The sequence below is a fragment of the Microdochium trichocladiopsis genome (genome assembly GCF_020744255.1).
Source record: "Microdochium trichocladiopsis strain MPI-CAGE-CH-0230 chromosome Unknown B0I36scaffold_8, whole genome shotgun sequence".
Lineage (NCBI taxonomy): Eukaryota > Fungi > Ascomycota > Sordariomycetes > Xylariales > Microdochiaceae > Microdochium > Microdochium trichocladiopsis.
Window position 1 is genome coordinate 2,024,106 of NW_025763551.1, and position 15,063 is coordinate 2,039,168.

Genomic DNA, 15,063 nt, shown 5'->3' on the forward strand with positions numbered 1-15,063 from the left:
ATCAAGACGACGACCAAGGCGCGTACTTTCGCTGGCGTTGAAATGGTCGTGCACAAATTGTGTGGGGCCTGCACAACACTGGCTAGGCCACCTGCATAAAGCCTTGTACAGACCATCCCTGACCCCCTGGGGGCGTGCCGGGTAGGCATTGATCTCTTACCTCGAACGTGGCACTTTGAGCTTGTGAACGCCCACGCATCCACTGACAAGGGGACAGCTGCGGCCAGCACGATATCATTGCCGTCTAGACACAGCACAGCGTCCGACACGACGAGCAGTTCGCAAGCCCGTCTTTGGCCACCACGACAACCACGACCACCAATCGAACCGAGGCGACATAACCCATTTCTTCAGAACCCCTCGGTGACGACCTTCACTGCCACACCGTGCCATTGTTTCCAACATGAGGGCGATCCTTCCCCTCCTGTCCCTGGGCACCGTCGCCCAGGCGCTCTACTTCTTCATCGACGGCACCGCGCCCAAGTGCTTCTTCGAGGAGCTGCCCAAGGACACCCTCGTCGTCGGCCACTACCACGCCGAGGAATGGGACGACAACTTGTCGTCATGGTCGAAGCACGACGGCATCAGCATCTATATCTCTGTAGATGTAAGTGCACGTCCGGGGGTGGTGTCGCATGTCCTCATCATGCCCAACTCGACACCATGGCCCACCCACCTCCCACGTCCAAGCAAAGACAAAGAAACGCTAACTGACTGCGAATCTCTTGCAATTCGGCATTAACAGGAGCTGTTCGATGCCAACCACCGCGTAGTCTCCCAGCGGGGCAGCTCGAGCGGGCGCTTCACCTTCAACGCGGCCGAGTCGGGCGACCACAAGATCTGCTTCACCCCGTCGAGCACCAGCGGCCGCCAGGGCTGGCTGTCGGCGAGCAACCACAACGGCGGCATCAAGTTCAACATCGACCTCGCCATCGGCGAGTCGAGCCAGATCGAGAGCAGCGACAAGGGCAAGATGGACGACCTGTCCCAGCGGGTCAAGGACCTCAACGCGCGGCTCAACGACATCCGGAGGGAGCAGATCTTCCAGCGTGTAAGTGCAAGCACTCCGACCCCCCAAACCAAACCAGACCCAAGGCATCGGCCTGGAGTCGGTACGCTTGACCATCCCCAGAACTTTGCCTCTCGAGAACCGCGTTACTGACTTTCGCATTGTATAACAGGAGCGCGAGGCCGAGTTCCGCGACCAGTCCGAAAGCACAAACTCTCGCGTCATCCGGTGGATGATTATACAGCTCATCGTGCTCGGTGGCACGTGCGCTTGGCAGTTGTCTCACCTGCGGTCCTTCTTCATCAAGCAGAAGCTCACGTAAAGAAAGGGGGAAAAAAAAGAGTCTGGACGGAGCAATTCCGTTCCGGAGATCGGTCAGCGGGGGTCCTTGCAAGAGTATATGAACCACCAACCCCCTTTAAACTGCTCAGTCCGATTATGAAGGCCAAATTCTTGAGGCGCAAAACACAGGGACTGTCATCTTGTGCTCTTATGATGAAGAAGATCTCCACATCGATTGTCTCTCGCCCGACAACGAAAGTAGGAAGAGGGGGGGGGGGTTTCAAGCGACACACATGCATGTAAAACTGCTATGAACATATGGGGCGCAAAGAGGGTCAAAGAATATATCATTGGAATACGTCATAAGCATGAGCCACGCCACTCGGAGACAAACGCAGCGAATACTGAAATCAAATGACTGTGTGGGAGACGAGGCTTTTTGAGAGAAAGTGAACCACTCGGTTCGCTCCAATGTCGGATGCCCTTTGCACCCACGGGATGTTGCTGTAATCTTGGTCCGCAGGATACTTTAATCTTTGAACTCTAAAGCAGAACAACCAATTGGCCGACAGGCAAGACAGTGAAAGCTATTGTTTCCAAAAACTCTCACCGGAAGCCCCTCGCAAACGCTTCCGAAAGTATCGTGCTAGTACTAGCCACAACGACACCTGTACGAGATCTATGGATGTCCTCATAGCCAAACCCGCGTTCATCCAACATTTCAGGGTCAACGACTTCTACTCAGCCAATCACGCATCATAATTTGTGTGCAGGCTTTGATATGTATTATGTATCCAACCCCCTTTTTTATTTCATGTTTACTGTGTCTATCTGTGCTCGAGGCTTGCCGTCTTGTCTCGTTCTGTCCTCCTCAGCAGCTTAATTGAGTCCCCCAACATCTCGTACTTCGGAGTAGCTAGCGGAGCGTGAGCGAGGCGGAAATGCCCGGGATTTGAAGGAGCATAACCAAAAACAGGCCACTCATTGACTGTGGCCGAGCTCAAGAAGCATTGGATGATCCTCAAAGTACAGTGGCGAATGACAAGGAAAATTAAAATATGTTAAAATGACCCAATGCCCAATGCTGACCCTTTGCGCCGTGCTGCGCTGCAGTTCTGACTATTAACAGCTCTTTCCGCTTGCTTCTTTCTCTATACTTCTTCGTCAAAGCGAGCGTCAATGAAAAAAAATCAAGAGTCGACTTCCGCTCGTGCCTATGCTCCAATTGGTCTGGACCACCAAGCACAAGACAGTGTAATCCTTCCCCAGAAATGCGGTTCATGCGTAGTTGCCTCGATGGACGGAGATCGATCCACCCGTTGACCCAGAAAGCCTGGCCCTAGTCGCGGAGCGGCTTCGGGATTGGAAATATGATCGATAGAGGAACGGCCCAGGCTGCCACATTCTTTCAACGACAAAAGAAAGGCGGGCAAGGCCGGGATGGGAACGACACGACCTAAGTCATACTTGGTGTTGTCCTGAACGATGTCCCACAAATTGTTTGGTAGATTGTGATTGCATGTGATGCTGGGAAGCAAATGCTACGTCACTCTGGCGTCTCTTTATCCACGGCGACTATGCAGAAATCAACCTGCCCGGTGAATTGATTGTTAGCTTGCCAGCATCCAAAAAAAAAAAAAAAAAAAAAGTGACGAGTCAAACATACCACAGCAGATAGTCTTCATGAACTTCTGGAAGCCTGTCGGCTGAGCGTCCACAGGACGGCCGTTACTGGCAGCGGCTTGAGGGGTTGCCGCGCTCGTCTGAGGCGCCATTCGGGGCGGCAGGTTCTGGGTGCTGTTTTGGAACTGAGCCTGAGTTGACCCTGTCGGAGTCGCCATGTCCCGGAGACCCCCCACCCCGCTGCCACGCTGGCCGGCCATGGCGGGCCCGTTTGGTCGGCGCTTGTCCGTCGCCTTCGCTGGAGACGGAGGTGGGGGCTGCGCGGCGTTTAAACGGTCGCGTGTCAGATGAGGAGTGCTGGCACCGGCGCGTGATTGACCGTGAAGTTCCATCTGGGAAGCACCGGGTCTGGCGTTGGGGTTGTGGTAGGCGCCATGCTTGCCGTGCATGCCATCCCAGCCCTTGCTGGGGTCCTTGCCGACCTTCATCCAGTCGTACTCGCCATCCTCCACCTCACCAGTGTTCTTGAGGGCCTGGGTGAATAGCTCCCGCAGGTAGTCGTAGTCGGGAGTATCCTCGAAGCCAAGGTTGCGGACGTAAGTCAGGTACTTGCTGAATTCCTCGGGGAAGCCTTCACACAGGTCCTTGATGGCGGTCGTCTGCTTCTTCTCGCCAATCTTCTCGTACTTCTGCTTGTTGGTAGCAGCCTTGAGACCTTGCCAAGGCAGCCCACCCCGGAGGAAGTACATGAATACGTGGCCAAGGGCCTCGAGATCATCACGACGAGACTGCTCGCGTCCCAGGTGGGTGTTGATACTCATGTAACGCGCGGTACCGGAGAGGGACTTGCGCTCACGGTACGGGATGTGTTGCTTGGTCTTTGGGTCGCGGTACTGCTTGGCCATGCCAAAATCGACGACATGGATGATGTTCGCCGCCTTGGTCCCGGGACGGCCGATGAGGAAGTTGTCGGGCTTGATATCACGGTAGATCAAGTTCTTCTCGTGAATTGTTTGGACGCGGGACAACTAGACATTCAAAATCAGTCCAGGACTCAGCCCGGCCAGGGCCCACAGTGGATAGCTTACCATTTGTTTGGCGACCATGACGACAGTCTTGATAGAGAATCGCCGGTTGCAGTGGTCAAACAAGTCCTCCAGAGACGGGCCCAACAGGTCAATTACGAGGATGTTGTGAAGTCCCTCCTGGCCAAAGTAGTAGACATTGGGAATGCCAGCTGCACCACCAAGTCAGCAAGCTTGAACTATAATCTTCGGGCGCGAAAAGGGGCATTGTGAACTTACGGCAGCCGACGAGGATCTTGTACGTGCGGTACTCATCACGGAGTTGAGGTGCATCACTCTTCCGGGGCTCCTATGTTGAGGGAACAGCGACTGATTAGCAGCGGCAATTGGGTTGTTGTGTGAATTCACGCGATGATGGAGGCAATTGAATTGAGGCAGACGAGGCAAGGCTTTGGCAAACCATGGACACGAGAATGCAGTAATGACTTACAAACTTGATGGCAACCTGCTGGTTGTTGAGCAGATTGGTGCCCTCGAAAATGACACCAAAGGAACCCTCGCCGATCTTCTTGCCGACCCGGTAGTGGACACCGACGACGTTGGAGGAGGAGGACGCCATCTTGACGCAGAGGACGGGACAGGAGACTTTGTGTGGTGTTGACGAGTTGGCTGCTGGCAAGGACTGGGAACAATCGGGTGGCCTTGGAGGCTGCTAGCGACGCGGGCGAGAAGTCGGGTCGGGGAGACTCAAAGGCAGGCTCATGCGAGGCGAGGGCGCGTGCTCGGGGTGAGGACGCAGCACAGAGGGCCGGGGGCGCGACGGGAGCGGGCAGCTCCGGATCCAACGGTGATTATCGACGTCGTCGTCGTCGTCTGGCGATGGGAAGCCGAACGAAGGGGCGGACGGGATGGAATGGCGGTCGGACAGGAGGACCGGTGATGGTGCAGTAGACAGGAAGAGAGAAAGGTCGGGGCCGGGCGGCAGGCAGGCAGGCAGGCAGGCAGGCAGGCACACAGCAGGAGCAGCAGCAGGAGCCAGGCACGGGGCTCTCATGGGGTCGGGGGCACCAGGGCGGAAAGGGAGAGAGCGAGCACCTGGGCAGCGCGGACTGGGGACGGCGACTGGGGGGCATCGAACCAGCCCTGCCCTGTCCTGCCTGGGCTGGCGGGCGGGCGGGCCATGGAGGCTGCACCAGGTGCCCGCCACTGCAGCCAGTGGCAGCCGCCCCGGAGCTGTTGAGCCTTCTAGTGGAGTGGACGGGCGGTGCCCGAGGCGGTCTGTCTGCTCGGCCCATGCCTGTCTCTCCTTTGGCTCCGTCTCCCAGCCCGCCCGTGTCACCACCAGCCTCGCTCGCCATGAGAAGCCTCAACCAGACCCAGGGCTCTCCTCGATCCCTCTACGCCTCGAGCCAGCGTTGTTGTTCCATCTCCCAGCCCCGGGCCTCGTCGTCGGCTTTGGCGCGTGCGCACATGCTAATCAGCCACGCACCGGCACCTGGTCCCGCGGCTTGAACCTCGACACCACCACCCTGCCACGACTCGGTGGGCTGCAGCGCGGAAGTTCACTGGCCAACGGACCAACCACACTCGCCCCGAGGCCTGGATGCCATCACCTGAGAGGGCCGTGGGCCACACTGTCGCCCAGGAAGGGGTGTGCAGGACGGACTGCCGCCCGGGGCTCCAAGGTCGAGTCTGGTCGTGCCCAGAGCCGCTCGAGTCCTCCTCGACACTGTGCAGTCAATGCCTGGGGATCCGGCCAGCGCGCCCCGCTGGTTAACCGCAACAGGCAGCCCCTAACTTGGCTCGCCTACGGGTTCACCGACGGTTTGCCAACGCCTTTTCCTTCTGTGCCACTGCCATTTGCACACTCTCGCCCGAGTCGGAATCGGCCGTGGAGGCCAGACTGGCCAATAGTTCGCCCGCACCAGCTACAAACCTCCCAGCACAGGGGAGGTCGTCTCGTGTCTAGATCTGGCGGCAATCGTCGAGGATGAGATGCTCTGTGCAAGGGTGCAGCCAAGACGGCACTGTAGCGTAATGCAATATCTCTCCAGGCATCAATCAAACAACAATAACAACAAACCTGTACTCGGTCTCAATGACCCAATCTGCCACGGTGCCGCCTTTCCCAGTTTCCAGCTTGAAACATCAGTCCCGTCATTGTCGCGGCCGCAATTTTGACCTAGAAACTCACAATCAGGTCATCGCCGAGGACGGCGGCGGCGCGAATATATGCAGGAGCCGCGACCTGCATAAGATCCCCGTCAGCACATTAATACATAGTACGTATTCCTAACAGCAATGGAGCGTCAGGCCGCACGTGATCCGGCGCAGGTTTATGCAATACTGAGAATGCGGCCCTGTTGCTCGATGCCTCAACACAGCTATGGCTCTCATTGACCCCGTTGGAGCTTATCGCCCTCTAATCTGTTGGCTGCGGCGTATTTTGCTCCTGATCTCTCATTTCTCTGTTTGCGCCTGATCGCGTTGGGGCCGGGGTTCCTGGATTGTGAGGCTCACCCTGGCTGTGGAGGAACGAGTCCACGATGCCTTGGCAATGGACGCCGCAGGGTCCAGGTCCGCTCGAGGCTCGAGGCTCGAGGAGTCGTTCGTGCCTGGCCCGCAGAAAGGGGCAGAGATGCTGTCGGCTCCGCTGCGGCTACAACCTTGGGTGCCGCCAAAAGCACCATCCGGACGTGGCGCACCGATTTGCTGGTCGCAGCCCGGCCATGGCCATTGGGAACTTTGCACCACCCCCACGGAGTTCAGCATGCGAGATTGCATCCTTAGCGTCCTCTCGTCCGTCCCGCTCCTGCAAGGGCGCCGTCCTGCGTTGCGAGGGCATGGCTGTCGCATTGAAATGCCCCAGATCTGCGTCATTTAACAGCCCCATGCCTCATACTAACCGTTGGGGCGATACGAGGGCATGTCGTACCAGTGCTCAAAAAGGCATTTCGCGGGATCGACAACATTTCAATCAATGGTATTCGAAGCCGCCTGTCATACACGGGACCTTAGAAGAGATGCGGCGTGCAATGCAGATCCCCTCCCGAACATTCCTTGCCGGGCCGATTGTTCATAAGACTACAGGCGAGGAACAAGCTTTCGGCATCGATCGTGAAGACCTGTACTTTGCGGCTGCATAGTACAATCATGCGATTTGTACTGCACCGAGATGGATAGTTGGCTTGGTGCAACCCTGGTCAGCATCGTCACGGCACAACTATTGCACAATACTGTCCAGCTAGGGCACAAGCAGTCTCTGTACAGGCGGGAACTGCACCGCCTGCGGCCTTCCCAGTCGATCGATCGGCGTCATTCAACTCATCCGTCTCACCAGCTGTCAGTTCCATGACCATGAAGCCTTTTCCCATGCCAGCCTGATGCCTGGAGCCGAACTTGGTGTATTAGGATGCCCAGGAACAAGTATTAATCTTCATACTTCAAAGCACGATCATGAAGCATGCATGCAGATGTCGATGACTGTTCTGGTTACCAGTCATGGTCTAATGACGATCTCGAGAGGAAGTCCTATGCTATGGAACCCAGAATACCCGCAACCCTCACCACGATCCAGTGACGACAGAAGCGATGTCATTTTAGTCGAAAAGGAGCTATCCTTGGGAATGACCTGACTCCAATGGGACGACTGTACATTTGGTTTTGGTATTGTCTTTTCAGATTGAGATCGGAAATGTAATGATGAACATTGCCAGCATGATTCGTCGCCTGTACAACACTACTGATAGTGGCAGGGAGAACACGACGCTATTATGTGTTTCATGGAGCGAATAGGCGATCTTCACTCTTGAACGTCTTGCGTCTGGGACAGTGCCTTGTTAGGTCTTGACCTAAAATCTTCTAGGTCTTGGACCAAATGAAAGGCCAAAATCTATCGTCATACAAATGGTAATTTATCGACATGCCGGTTCATCGAAATTGAGCAGGTTTCCCTTTCGCAGCGACGGCGGTGCTGGCTAACCTACTTGCCGGTCTGTCATCAAGCACCCTGTCGGGGCTTCGCTTGCACCAGCAATGGCGGAGCGTCGACAGTCAAAACACTCTGAACTACCTCGAGAGCACTGAGATATGTACCGAAATCAGCCTGGCCGTCAAACATGCCCGTCGTCCAGCGCTGTCCGCACACAACCTTGCCACTAGAGTCCTGGCAGCTTCCTGCCGCGGCTCTTGCACTGCTCTTGAGCAACCTCGACGCCGTCGCCCTGACACTCGGCACCAGGACGGCCGTCTTGCCCATCCACCGGCCCAGGCTCGACTTGAAGCTCGTCTGGTCCGTCGAGCACGCCATGTTCGCCCGCTCGCACTTTTGCTCATACATGACGGCGCCGCCCTGCGAGAAGAAGGTCTTGCCCGCCGTCGCGACAAACCCCTCCGTCCGGGCCTTCCACTTGGCCAGCGCCTGCTTGTCGCCCGGCCTCCGCAGCGCATAGTACGCGTACATGTTGGCCGCGCCGTGCATGTACGTCGCAATGTTGTATGACCACTCGTCTCGGTTGACGCTCGAGCAGTTCTGCCCCTCGTGGTCCGACGTCCCGTCCACCACGTGGTAGTCGGGCGTCACGAGGCGCACGCGCTCCGACCAGTCGTAGATGATGTCCGCCCAGACCGCGTACGTCTCGTTGCCCGTGAACCGTGCCAGCCGCGCCGTGGACTGGAAGAACCCGCCGTTCGTGACGGCGTTCTTGTACGTGTACCCGGGCTCCGAAGGGCGGTACTGCCACTTGAGCCCGCCGCCGCAGGTCGACTCGTCTGCGCGCCAGCGCCGGGCGAAGGCGTTGACGGCGTTGATGCTGATGGCGAGCCACGAGTTGGTGCACTCTGGGCCGTTTCCCCCAGCATCACCAGCATCACCAGCAGCGCTATCGTCGCTCCTGATGCCAGAAGAGGTGGTGGTGGTGGTGGTGGTGGTGACGGGCTTTTCGCACGGCAGCGCGTCAAACCCGTACTCCATGGCCGTCAGTGCCCCGTAAAGCCAGTACATCTGGTCGTCATTGGCCTCCCAGTTCTTCTGCTCCAGAGGCGCAAAGTCGTTGCCGGGCCCAATGTTCTCCTTGTAGGCGGCGAAGAGGTCGGCCTTGTACGCCCTGTCCCCGGTGTAGATCATGTAGTCGAGCAGTCCAGTCCAGCCGGAGCCCGAGAGCCACCAGAACCATGGCTCGGGCTGATTGAAGTCGCCCGCTGTCGATGCCACATTGTGGTACGTTGTGAAGAGACCCTTAGCGATCTTGGAGGCTGCAGCCTTGACGGAGGTCTTGTCGTCGACGTTGATGTCTATGGCAGCCGCGAGGGGGGTGATGATGGTGATGTGGGCGAGAAGACAAGACACGAGGATGCGTACAGCGCCTGCCTTTGTCGACGGCATTGTCGAAGACGTTGTGGTTGCTGACTCTTTACGCTTCAAATGTTTCTTCTTGTTGCCCAGAATATAGGTGGTCTACAGTCGCCGCCTGGTGCTCATCACATTTGGTCAAACCTTGCCAAGCATGAGAAAGATCAACAAGACAAGGACAGCACGACCGACTAGGCACTGATCAGACGCGGTGGACAAAACAACACCTGAAGTATTGAGGGCCAGGCATCAATCTTGTATGGACGTGACTGGGCCATGATGTGATCTGACAAAAACTGCTCCGGATGGAGTATCTTATATGTGTTGGTATCTATGTAGCCAGTCATTCATCCATCCTCCCACTCATCCATGCAAGCAGGGGGTGGGGTGTTTCTTGCAGGCAACGTTGCCCGGGCTTATTTGGCTTACAACGCGCAAAATGCATGGCCGAGTAAAGGACCCGAGGTAAGATGCGGGCGATAAGTTCCGCAGATTTCTGCCTGTGTGTGTCTGTGTGTGTGTGTCTGTGTGTATGGTGGCAACGATAAGGTATCATTGTGTCGTCCTGCATGCACGATGCGATGCGCCTCTGCCGCTACAGGTCTAGAACGATGGATACAAAGGGGGGAATAGGTAAGGAGGAAGCGCATGTCGCCTGCGACGTTTGCTATTCGTGCATTTCGGTCCTACCTGGACAGGAAGGAGGGGAGGGTTCTTCTTACATGCAGCGGGATTATCTTTCGACATTTTTTTTCGGGTTTGTTAGTATCTTGTATCCTGGCATTGGAAGTAGTTGTTTACCAAGACGACCCATGGTCTACAATTACTCTTCTGGAAATTTTTAGCTTACCGTCCGCGCAGCTCGCAATTCGTTTCTCTGATTCGCAAAGTGATGCAGCACTGTCAATGATTGAGGCTCCCCAGTCTGAGAGATGTGTGTGTGCTTGTGTGTGTGCGATTTCCAATTGGTGATCCTTGCATGCAGGTAAGCTGTCCCTCCTGCACAACTGATCCTGGTTGGACACGTTGCCTATCTGTCAGATGGGCACTCCACTGGTTGCACGACAACTCCTAAAAGAGCACGTTGCAAATAGCTTTGACAAACATACCAAGAATCAGAGGCGTGAGGGGAGTTTTGCTGGCGACAAATCAGAACGAAAATAGCACCTGTGCTCTCAGATTTTGTTGTTCATCTCTGTTCAGAATGCAACCAATACCACAAAACAACCCAACCCCCGCTCAACTCCCATCACGGGCAATATGCCTCCGGGACCCCTGCAAGAACGTTGCACTGTGTTTCAGATTGATGACAGGAGAGCCCACATTGCAGAGAGAGAAAAAAAAATTGGCACATGGATTGGCGAACCATGAGGCCGCTCTGCACTGCAAAAGCCACCTCAGCACGTCTTTTTTCTGTCAATCCTGCTTACTTGGTACACCCTGCCAGAATGTCTCTGTAGGACTATACAGATAGGCTCACTTGCTGCGAGGCCTGTGCTGTCTGCGTTGCTCGTCTCTAAAGGCTGGCTAGTAGTCCGGACTCGGCGGATATGCGCATGTGTGCCAGCTGCTTGCCTGGGCCTGCAATTCTTCCCGTGTCTTCGAGTCTTGCCACTTGATGACTGGGAACTGGGCTTGTTCTTGAGAGCATAGAGTCATGGACAAGTAGAGTAGTGCCAACCTTGGCTTCCGATGTTAGATAACGCCATATTACCTCAACCCGACGAAGTCAAGCCGCAAAAAAACACATTACGGCCGCGTGCCGCCTGCTCGCCTTCTCGATGAGCAGAGCCATGCTCAAAAAAGAAACCCACAGGCAATACCATAGAAATCGAGAACACCGACTGTCACTCCTCAACCCGGACAACACACTGGTCCCAAAACCCAGCCAAAAGGAACACCCAGAAGCCCGAGACATCACGCAACACGGCAAAAAGAACACCCACGCTATGACCCTGACCCGATTTGAACGGATAACCTTCTGATCAGCTCGTTCCCACGTTGGGGACTGAAGCCATCGTGGCCGTCGTTGTTCGACGACTTGATTCCAAGTTAAACTGGAGTCAGACGCGCTACCGTTGCGCCACAAGGCCGTATTACGTAATTCGATGGAGAATACAATGTCTTCTTTGCGAATATATCCACAGAGAAGGGCCGGGAAAAATAACGCAAAGTGGGTTTTTTTGGAGGGCAGGCTCGTCGTGGTGGTGGGCACCTTTGCATCCATCGTGAAGGATTTGTGTCCCGAATGGGAGTTGTGGTGGATTTTGTGGGACCTCCCCCTTGTTTGTGTGGGTCAGGGTCCTGCTGTGGGGCGCGAGACAATCGAGGACAATGTCTATTGTCTGTTGTATGGTTCGGAACGTCCCGCGGGTTGCGACTTCCCTGCAAGTGTGCTTGCCCGGACGGTTGTGCGGGAGCCCAGGATGAGATTATGTCAGTGCGTACGGACACCAGTATCTGAAAGTGTGTATCCATAACCTGGTATTCGCAGACCGAATCGTACTGGAAGTGTCGTGAGAGCTCCAGGTCGGGAATCCGCACATGAACCGGGTGGTTGGCAACGATCAGTACAGACGATGAAGCTTGAGAAGCGACTCGACCACCACGCCATCATACACCAGAAGATGGAATCGCGCGGGCAATAAGCAGAAAATCATGTGCTAGGGCTCACCAAGCCGTCTAGGCCAACGTTGTGATAAATTGTCCTGTCAGCTGGAGCGCGAGCCGTAGTTATCTCGGAATGTCGTGACCATGGTCCGTGTCGTTATTTGGTAGGATTGGCTCCTAGCAGGGAAGCAAAATCTGACCAAGAAACGTGACGCGCGAAGGTAACCACCCACGCGTCGGTGGCGGCCCTCAATCAGTGTCGCTATGCCTCAAGCAACCAACGAGGAAAAACTCTCAAAGACCTTCTTGACGAGCATCAGGTGACCTTGTAGGCCATTTATGGGTTTCCCGCCTTAATTCCAGAATAAGTATGCTTGCAGCAATACCACTGCGGTCGTCTCACACACAGCTCGGCACCAAGAGCTAAGGGGAAAAGGGAGAAAGTACCATTTCATCAGTGTAAATGCTGAGGATATCTTATAAAATCGATCCCACCAAGTGCTGCATCCCCAAGCCGTGTAAGCTCGTTGTTTTAACCTGGACACCAAATCCGAGATGTCTCCACACAATGGCATCGATCCCATTTCGATCTTTTCATTTCCCTATTTCACCGAGGGAGGCAACCGCGACATGTAAGCCACCATGTGTCTCTGGTTCAAATTGACAACCGCGCGGCACGGCCCTGCTATTCTCTACGGGATGGCAATACGACAGCCCGCCAGACGATATCTATATCTCAACAACGGACACCTCAGCGAACTGTGGCAAGACTGGCCCATGAGAACAAAAGTGCATTTCGAACCCCTTCCCACGTGCAATGCCAATGCCATCTCTTGTCACACAGCGCGCTCGCGAACCCGTTTTGCGCTCTGCGCAAGCCGCCTGCTCACAACTGGCCGATCTGGCAGCTCCGCCGGGCTCCCCCGGTACGGCCCGTACACGAGCCTAGCATTATGCGTCCTGGCGGCCCACACGCGCAGGTCCTCCCGAAGGTCCCCGGCGTAGTATATCGTCTTGACGCCCCGCGCAAAGATCTTGCCCAGGGTCGCGTCCTGGATCTGCTCCTTGTCAATGTCGAGGGTCTTGAGGTTCGGGAACCTGGAGGTGATGGTGACGAGCGCGTCGTCGACTGTCCCGCTCGAGCGGTAGCCCTCGGCTACGAATCCCGAGAGCGCGAGGTGTGTCACGCTCTCCGACCTGAACCATTCTATGGAGGACGTCACGTCGACTCCTAGATAGCGTCCAAGCGGGAATGGGTGTATGCTTATCTGATCGATCGTGCCCGACTCGAGTCCCGGCCGAAGCAGGAGCTCCAACTGGGACTCAAGAATAGCCTCCGAGAAAGAGCGGATTGAGAATTTACGCAGGACCGATAACTCTGGCCAGGACGGCTGGTCCAGATACGGCACGAGGCTCAGACCAGCCTCTTCCAGATGGAGTTCTTCCATGCCCGTACAGAGCTTGATCGCGTGCCCGTTCCCCAGTCGCTCATCTCTCTTCACACAGCCGCCGATGAAGACGGACTTCAGTTTAGGCCAGTCGACAATGCCATCGTCTGCTTCCAAGACGACATCGACATCATCCAACCACAGATTTTCCAAATTGGGCGTGATATCACGCATGTAAGCCTATGTTGTACTTCACCGTTAGCCTCGATCAGAGTTTCACTGGCGCGTGCAGCTTACAAGATAGATTTGAAGCTGGCCAGTGGAGGACAGCGCCAAGGATTTCAATCGCGGCAGTTCTGGCCAAGATTGGTCCTCCTTGATCCGGAAGACTGGCGGACCTGTCAGAGGGAACAAACGAGGGCGATCAGCAGGGTCCGGCAGAACATCAAATACTGAGAGCTCCCGCAGAGTTCTCGATGTGTCTCGAAGGAGCTGGAGGAGCCACTTGTGCGGCAGCTTGAGGCCAAGCCCGAGATATAGCGACTCGAGTGCTGGCAGCTTGAAACTGGAAACGCTGCCCTGTGGCATGTCACCAACCATTGGCCCACGGAGCTTCAAATGTCGCAGATGTTTCCCGCATCGAGACATTATCAAGGTCAGGTGTGCAAATTTCAGTCCAAACTGCTTGCAGTTATCGATCGTCAGGTCTGTGAGCTGGCCGCCTCCAAATGAGGCGTACCTGAGGGCTGTCCGGGGTCCAGCAAAACCTCGCGGCTTGTGATTTGTGTAGAAATACTGTTGCGTTCGCCATAGATCTTGTGCCATCGCGGAAGTCAGCACCGCCTTCCACGTCTTTGATACTCGCAGACAGAGACTGTTTAGCCTGTTAGTAATTTCTGGAGAGTATATGTCGGCGCGCAGAAGACGTACCATAACGTGCGGAAGCCGACATCTTGCAGGATCATCCTTATAAGTTCATAGGGAAGTTTCGCGAGGGGATCTGTCCTAGTCATCCCCTTGACCTTGGCAGCTTGAGCATTCAACATCTGCACGTCGTCAGCGCAAAGAACTATATGGTGGCCCACATCAAGCACCTACAGGCAGAAGAGGATGATCTGGATGCTTGGCAGCCACGAGTTGCGACCCAGCCACATACGCCTCATAGGCAACCGTAGGCTTACCCTGGAGACGCAGGGCCTTGCCAAGACGAAGATAGCCCTTTGGATCACGAGGTGACAGATTGATCAACTGCTCCGTGCAAGAGATGCTCTCGTCCAGCAAGCCCTGCTTTTCCCGTGCCGCTGCAAGCGAGTCAAAGGCATCAATGTGAGGTTTGCGTTCACAGCGCCGCCCTGACTTGGCGGAGCAGATGCAGGGCCTCTTGAGCTCGTCCTTGAGGGCTTTCTTCTCGATTGCACCGAGAATGGACTTGCAGAGACATGATGTCTCTCGGTAGGCGACGCCACATGGACACGAGTCGATGGCCCTGATAAAATGCTTCGCTGCCTCCGGGTAGTGCTTTTGTGCGTAGAGCTCCTTGCCGCGCTCCATTTCTTACAGAGGAGAATGAAAGACCGAAGTGCCGACTGCCTTCAACCCGCCTCGATCTCAGCTGACTTCCAAAATGGTTCTTGTCGTCGGTTTGTGGTCGAGTGTTGTCGGCTCTGGAGTGCAAACCGCCCTTCTTGGGGAGACGCGTCGCATCACGCGTTAAGTGGTGGGGCACAGGTTGGCCAAGTACAAGTGCGTGATGACATAAGCATTCGTGCTCCAATG

General features: G+C 55.6%; 5 protein-coding genes and 1 non-coding gene across 6 annotated transcripts; 1 reads left to right on the plus strand and 5 right to left on the minus strand.

The window, feature by feature from the left end:
* Positions 1–403: 403 nt before the first annotated feature.
* Positions 404–1,331, plus strand: B0I36DRAFT_249119 (transmembrane emp24 domain-containing protein; the record flags this gene model as incomplete). The annotated part of the gene is made up of 3 exons (XM_046150449.1): positions 404–607; positions 746–1,051; positions 1,182–1,331. The coding sequence occupies 3 exons, from the start codon at positions 404–406 to the stop codon at positions 1,329–1,331; spliced, it is 660 nt and encodes a 219-aa protein (XP_046009519.1).
* Positions 1,332–2,725: 1,394 nt separating this feature from the next.
* B0I36DRAFT_156557 (casein kinase I) lies at positions 2,726–4,674 on the minus strand. The gene is made up of 5 exons (XM_046148602.1): positions 4,430–4,674; positions 4,219–4,288; positions 4,003–4,151; positions 2,958–3,942; positions 2,726–2,882 (listed from the first exon to the last, which is right to left on the minus strand). Exons 1-5 carry the CDS (start codon positions 4,556–4,558, stop codon positions 2,878–2,880), a joined length of 1,338 nt encoding a protein of 445 aa, XP_046009520.1. The 5' UTR covers positions 4,559–4,674; the 3' UTR covers positions 2,726–2,877.
* A 3,176-nt stretch (positions 4,675–7,850) lies between these two features.
* Positions 7,851–9,543, minus strand: B0I36DRAFT_273122 (glycoside hydrolase). Its single transcript, XM_046151320.1, has 2 exons — positions 8,873–9,543; positions 7,851–8,776 (listed from the first exon to the last, which is right to left on the minus strand). The coding sequence occupies exons 1-2, from the start codon at positions 9,320–9,322 to the stop codon at positions 7,940–7,942; spliced, it is 1,287 nt and encodes a 428-aa protein (XP_046009521.1). The 5' UTR covers positions 9,323–9,543; the 3' UTR covers positions 7,851–7,939.
* Positions 9,544–9,550: 7 nt separating this feature from the next.
* On the minus strand, positions 9,551–10,228 carry B0I36DRAFT_156582 (uncharacterized protein). The gene is made up of 3 exons (XM_046148603.1): positions 10,140–10,228; positions 9,719–10,026; positions 9,551–9,620 (listed from the first exon to the last, which is right to left on the minus strand). The coding sequence occupies exons 2-3, from the start codon at positions 9,937–9,939 to the stop codon at positions 9,605–9,607; spliced, it is 237 nt and encodes a 78-aa protein (XP_046009522.1). The 5' UTR covers positions 9,940–10,026; positions 10,140–10,228; the 3' UTR covers positions 9,551–9,604.
* A 1,011-nt stretch (positions 10,229–11,239) lies between these two features.
* Positions 11,240–11,382, minus strand: B0I36DRAFT_t140. The gene has a single exon. It is a non-coding gene; the product is annotated as a tRNA-Trp (tRNA).
* Positions 11,383–12,351: 969 nt separating this feature from the next.
* On the minus strand, positions 12,352–14,962 carry B0I36DRAFT_330349 (uncharacterized protein). Its single transcript, XM_046154827.1, has 4 exons — positions 14,386–14,962; positions 14,218–14,333; positions 13,585–14,161; positions 12,352–13,527 (listed from the first exon to the last, which is right to left on the minus strand). The coding sequence occupies exons 1-4, from the start codon at positions 14,836–14,838 to the stop codon at positions 12,736–12,738; spliced, it is 1,938 nt and encodes a 645-aa protein (XP_046009523.1). The 5' UTR covers positions 14,839–14,962; the 3' UTR covers positions 12,352–12,735.
* Between the last annotated feature and the right edge of the window lie 101 nt (positions 14,963–15,063).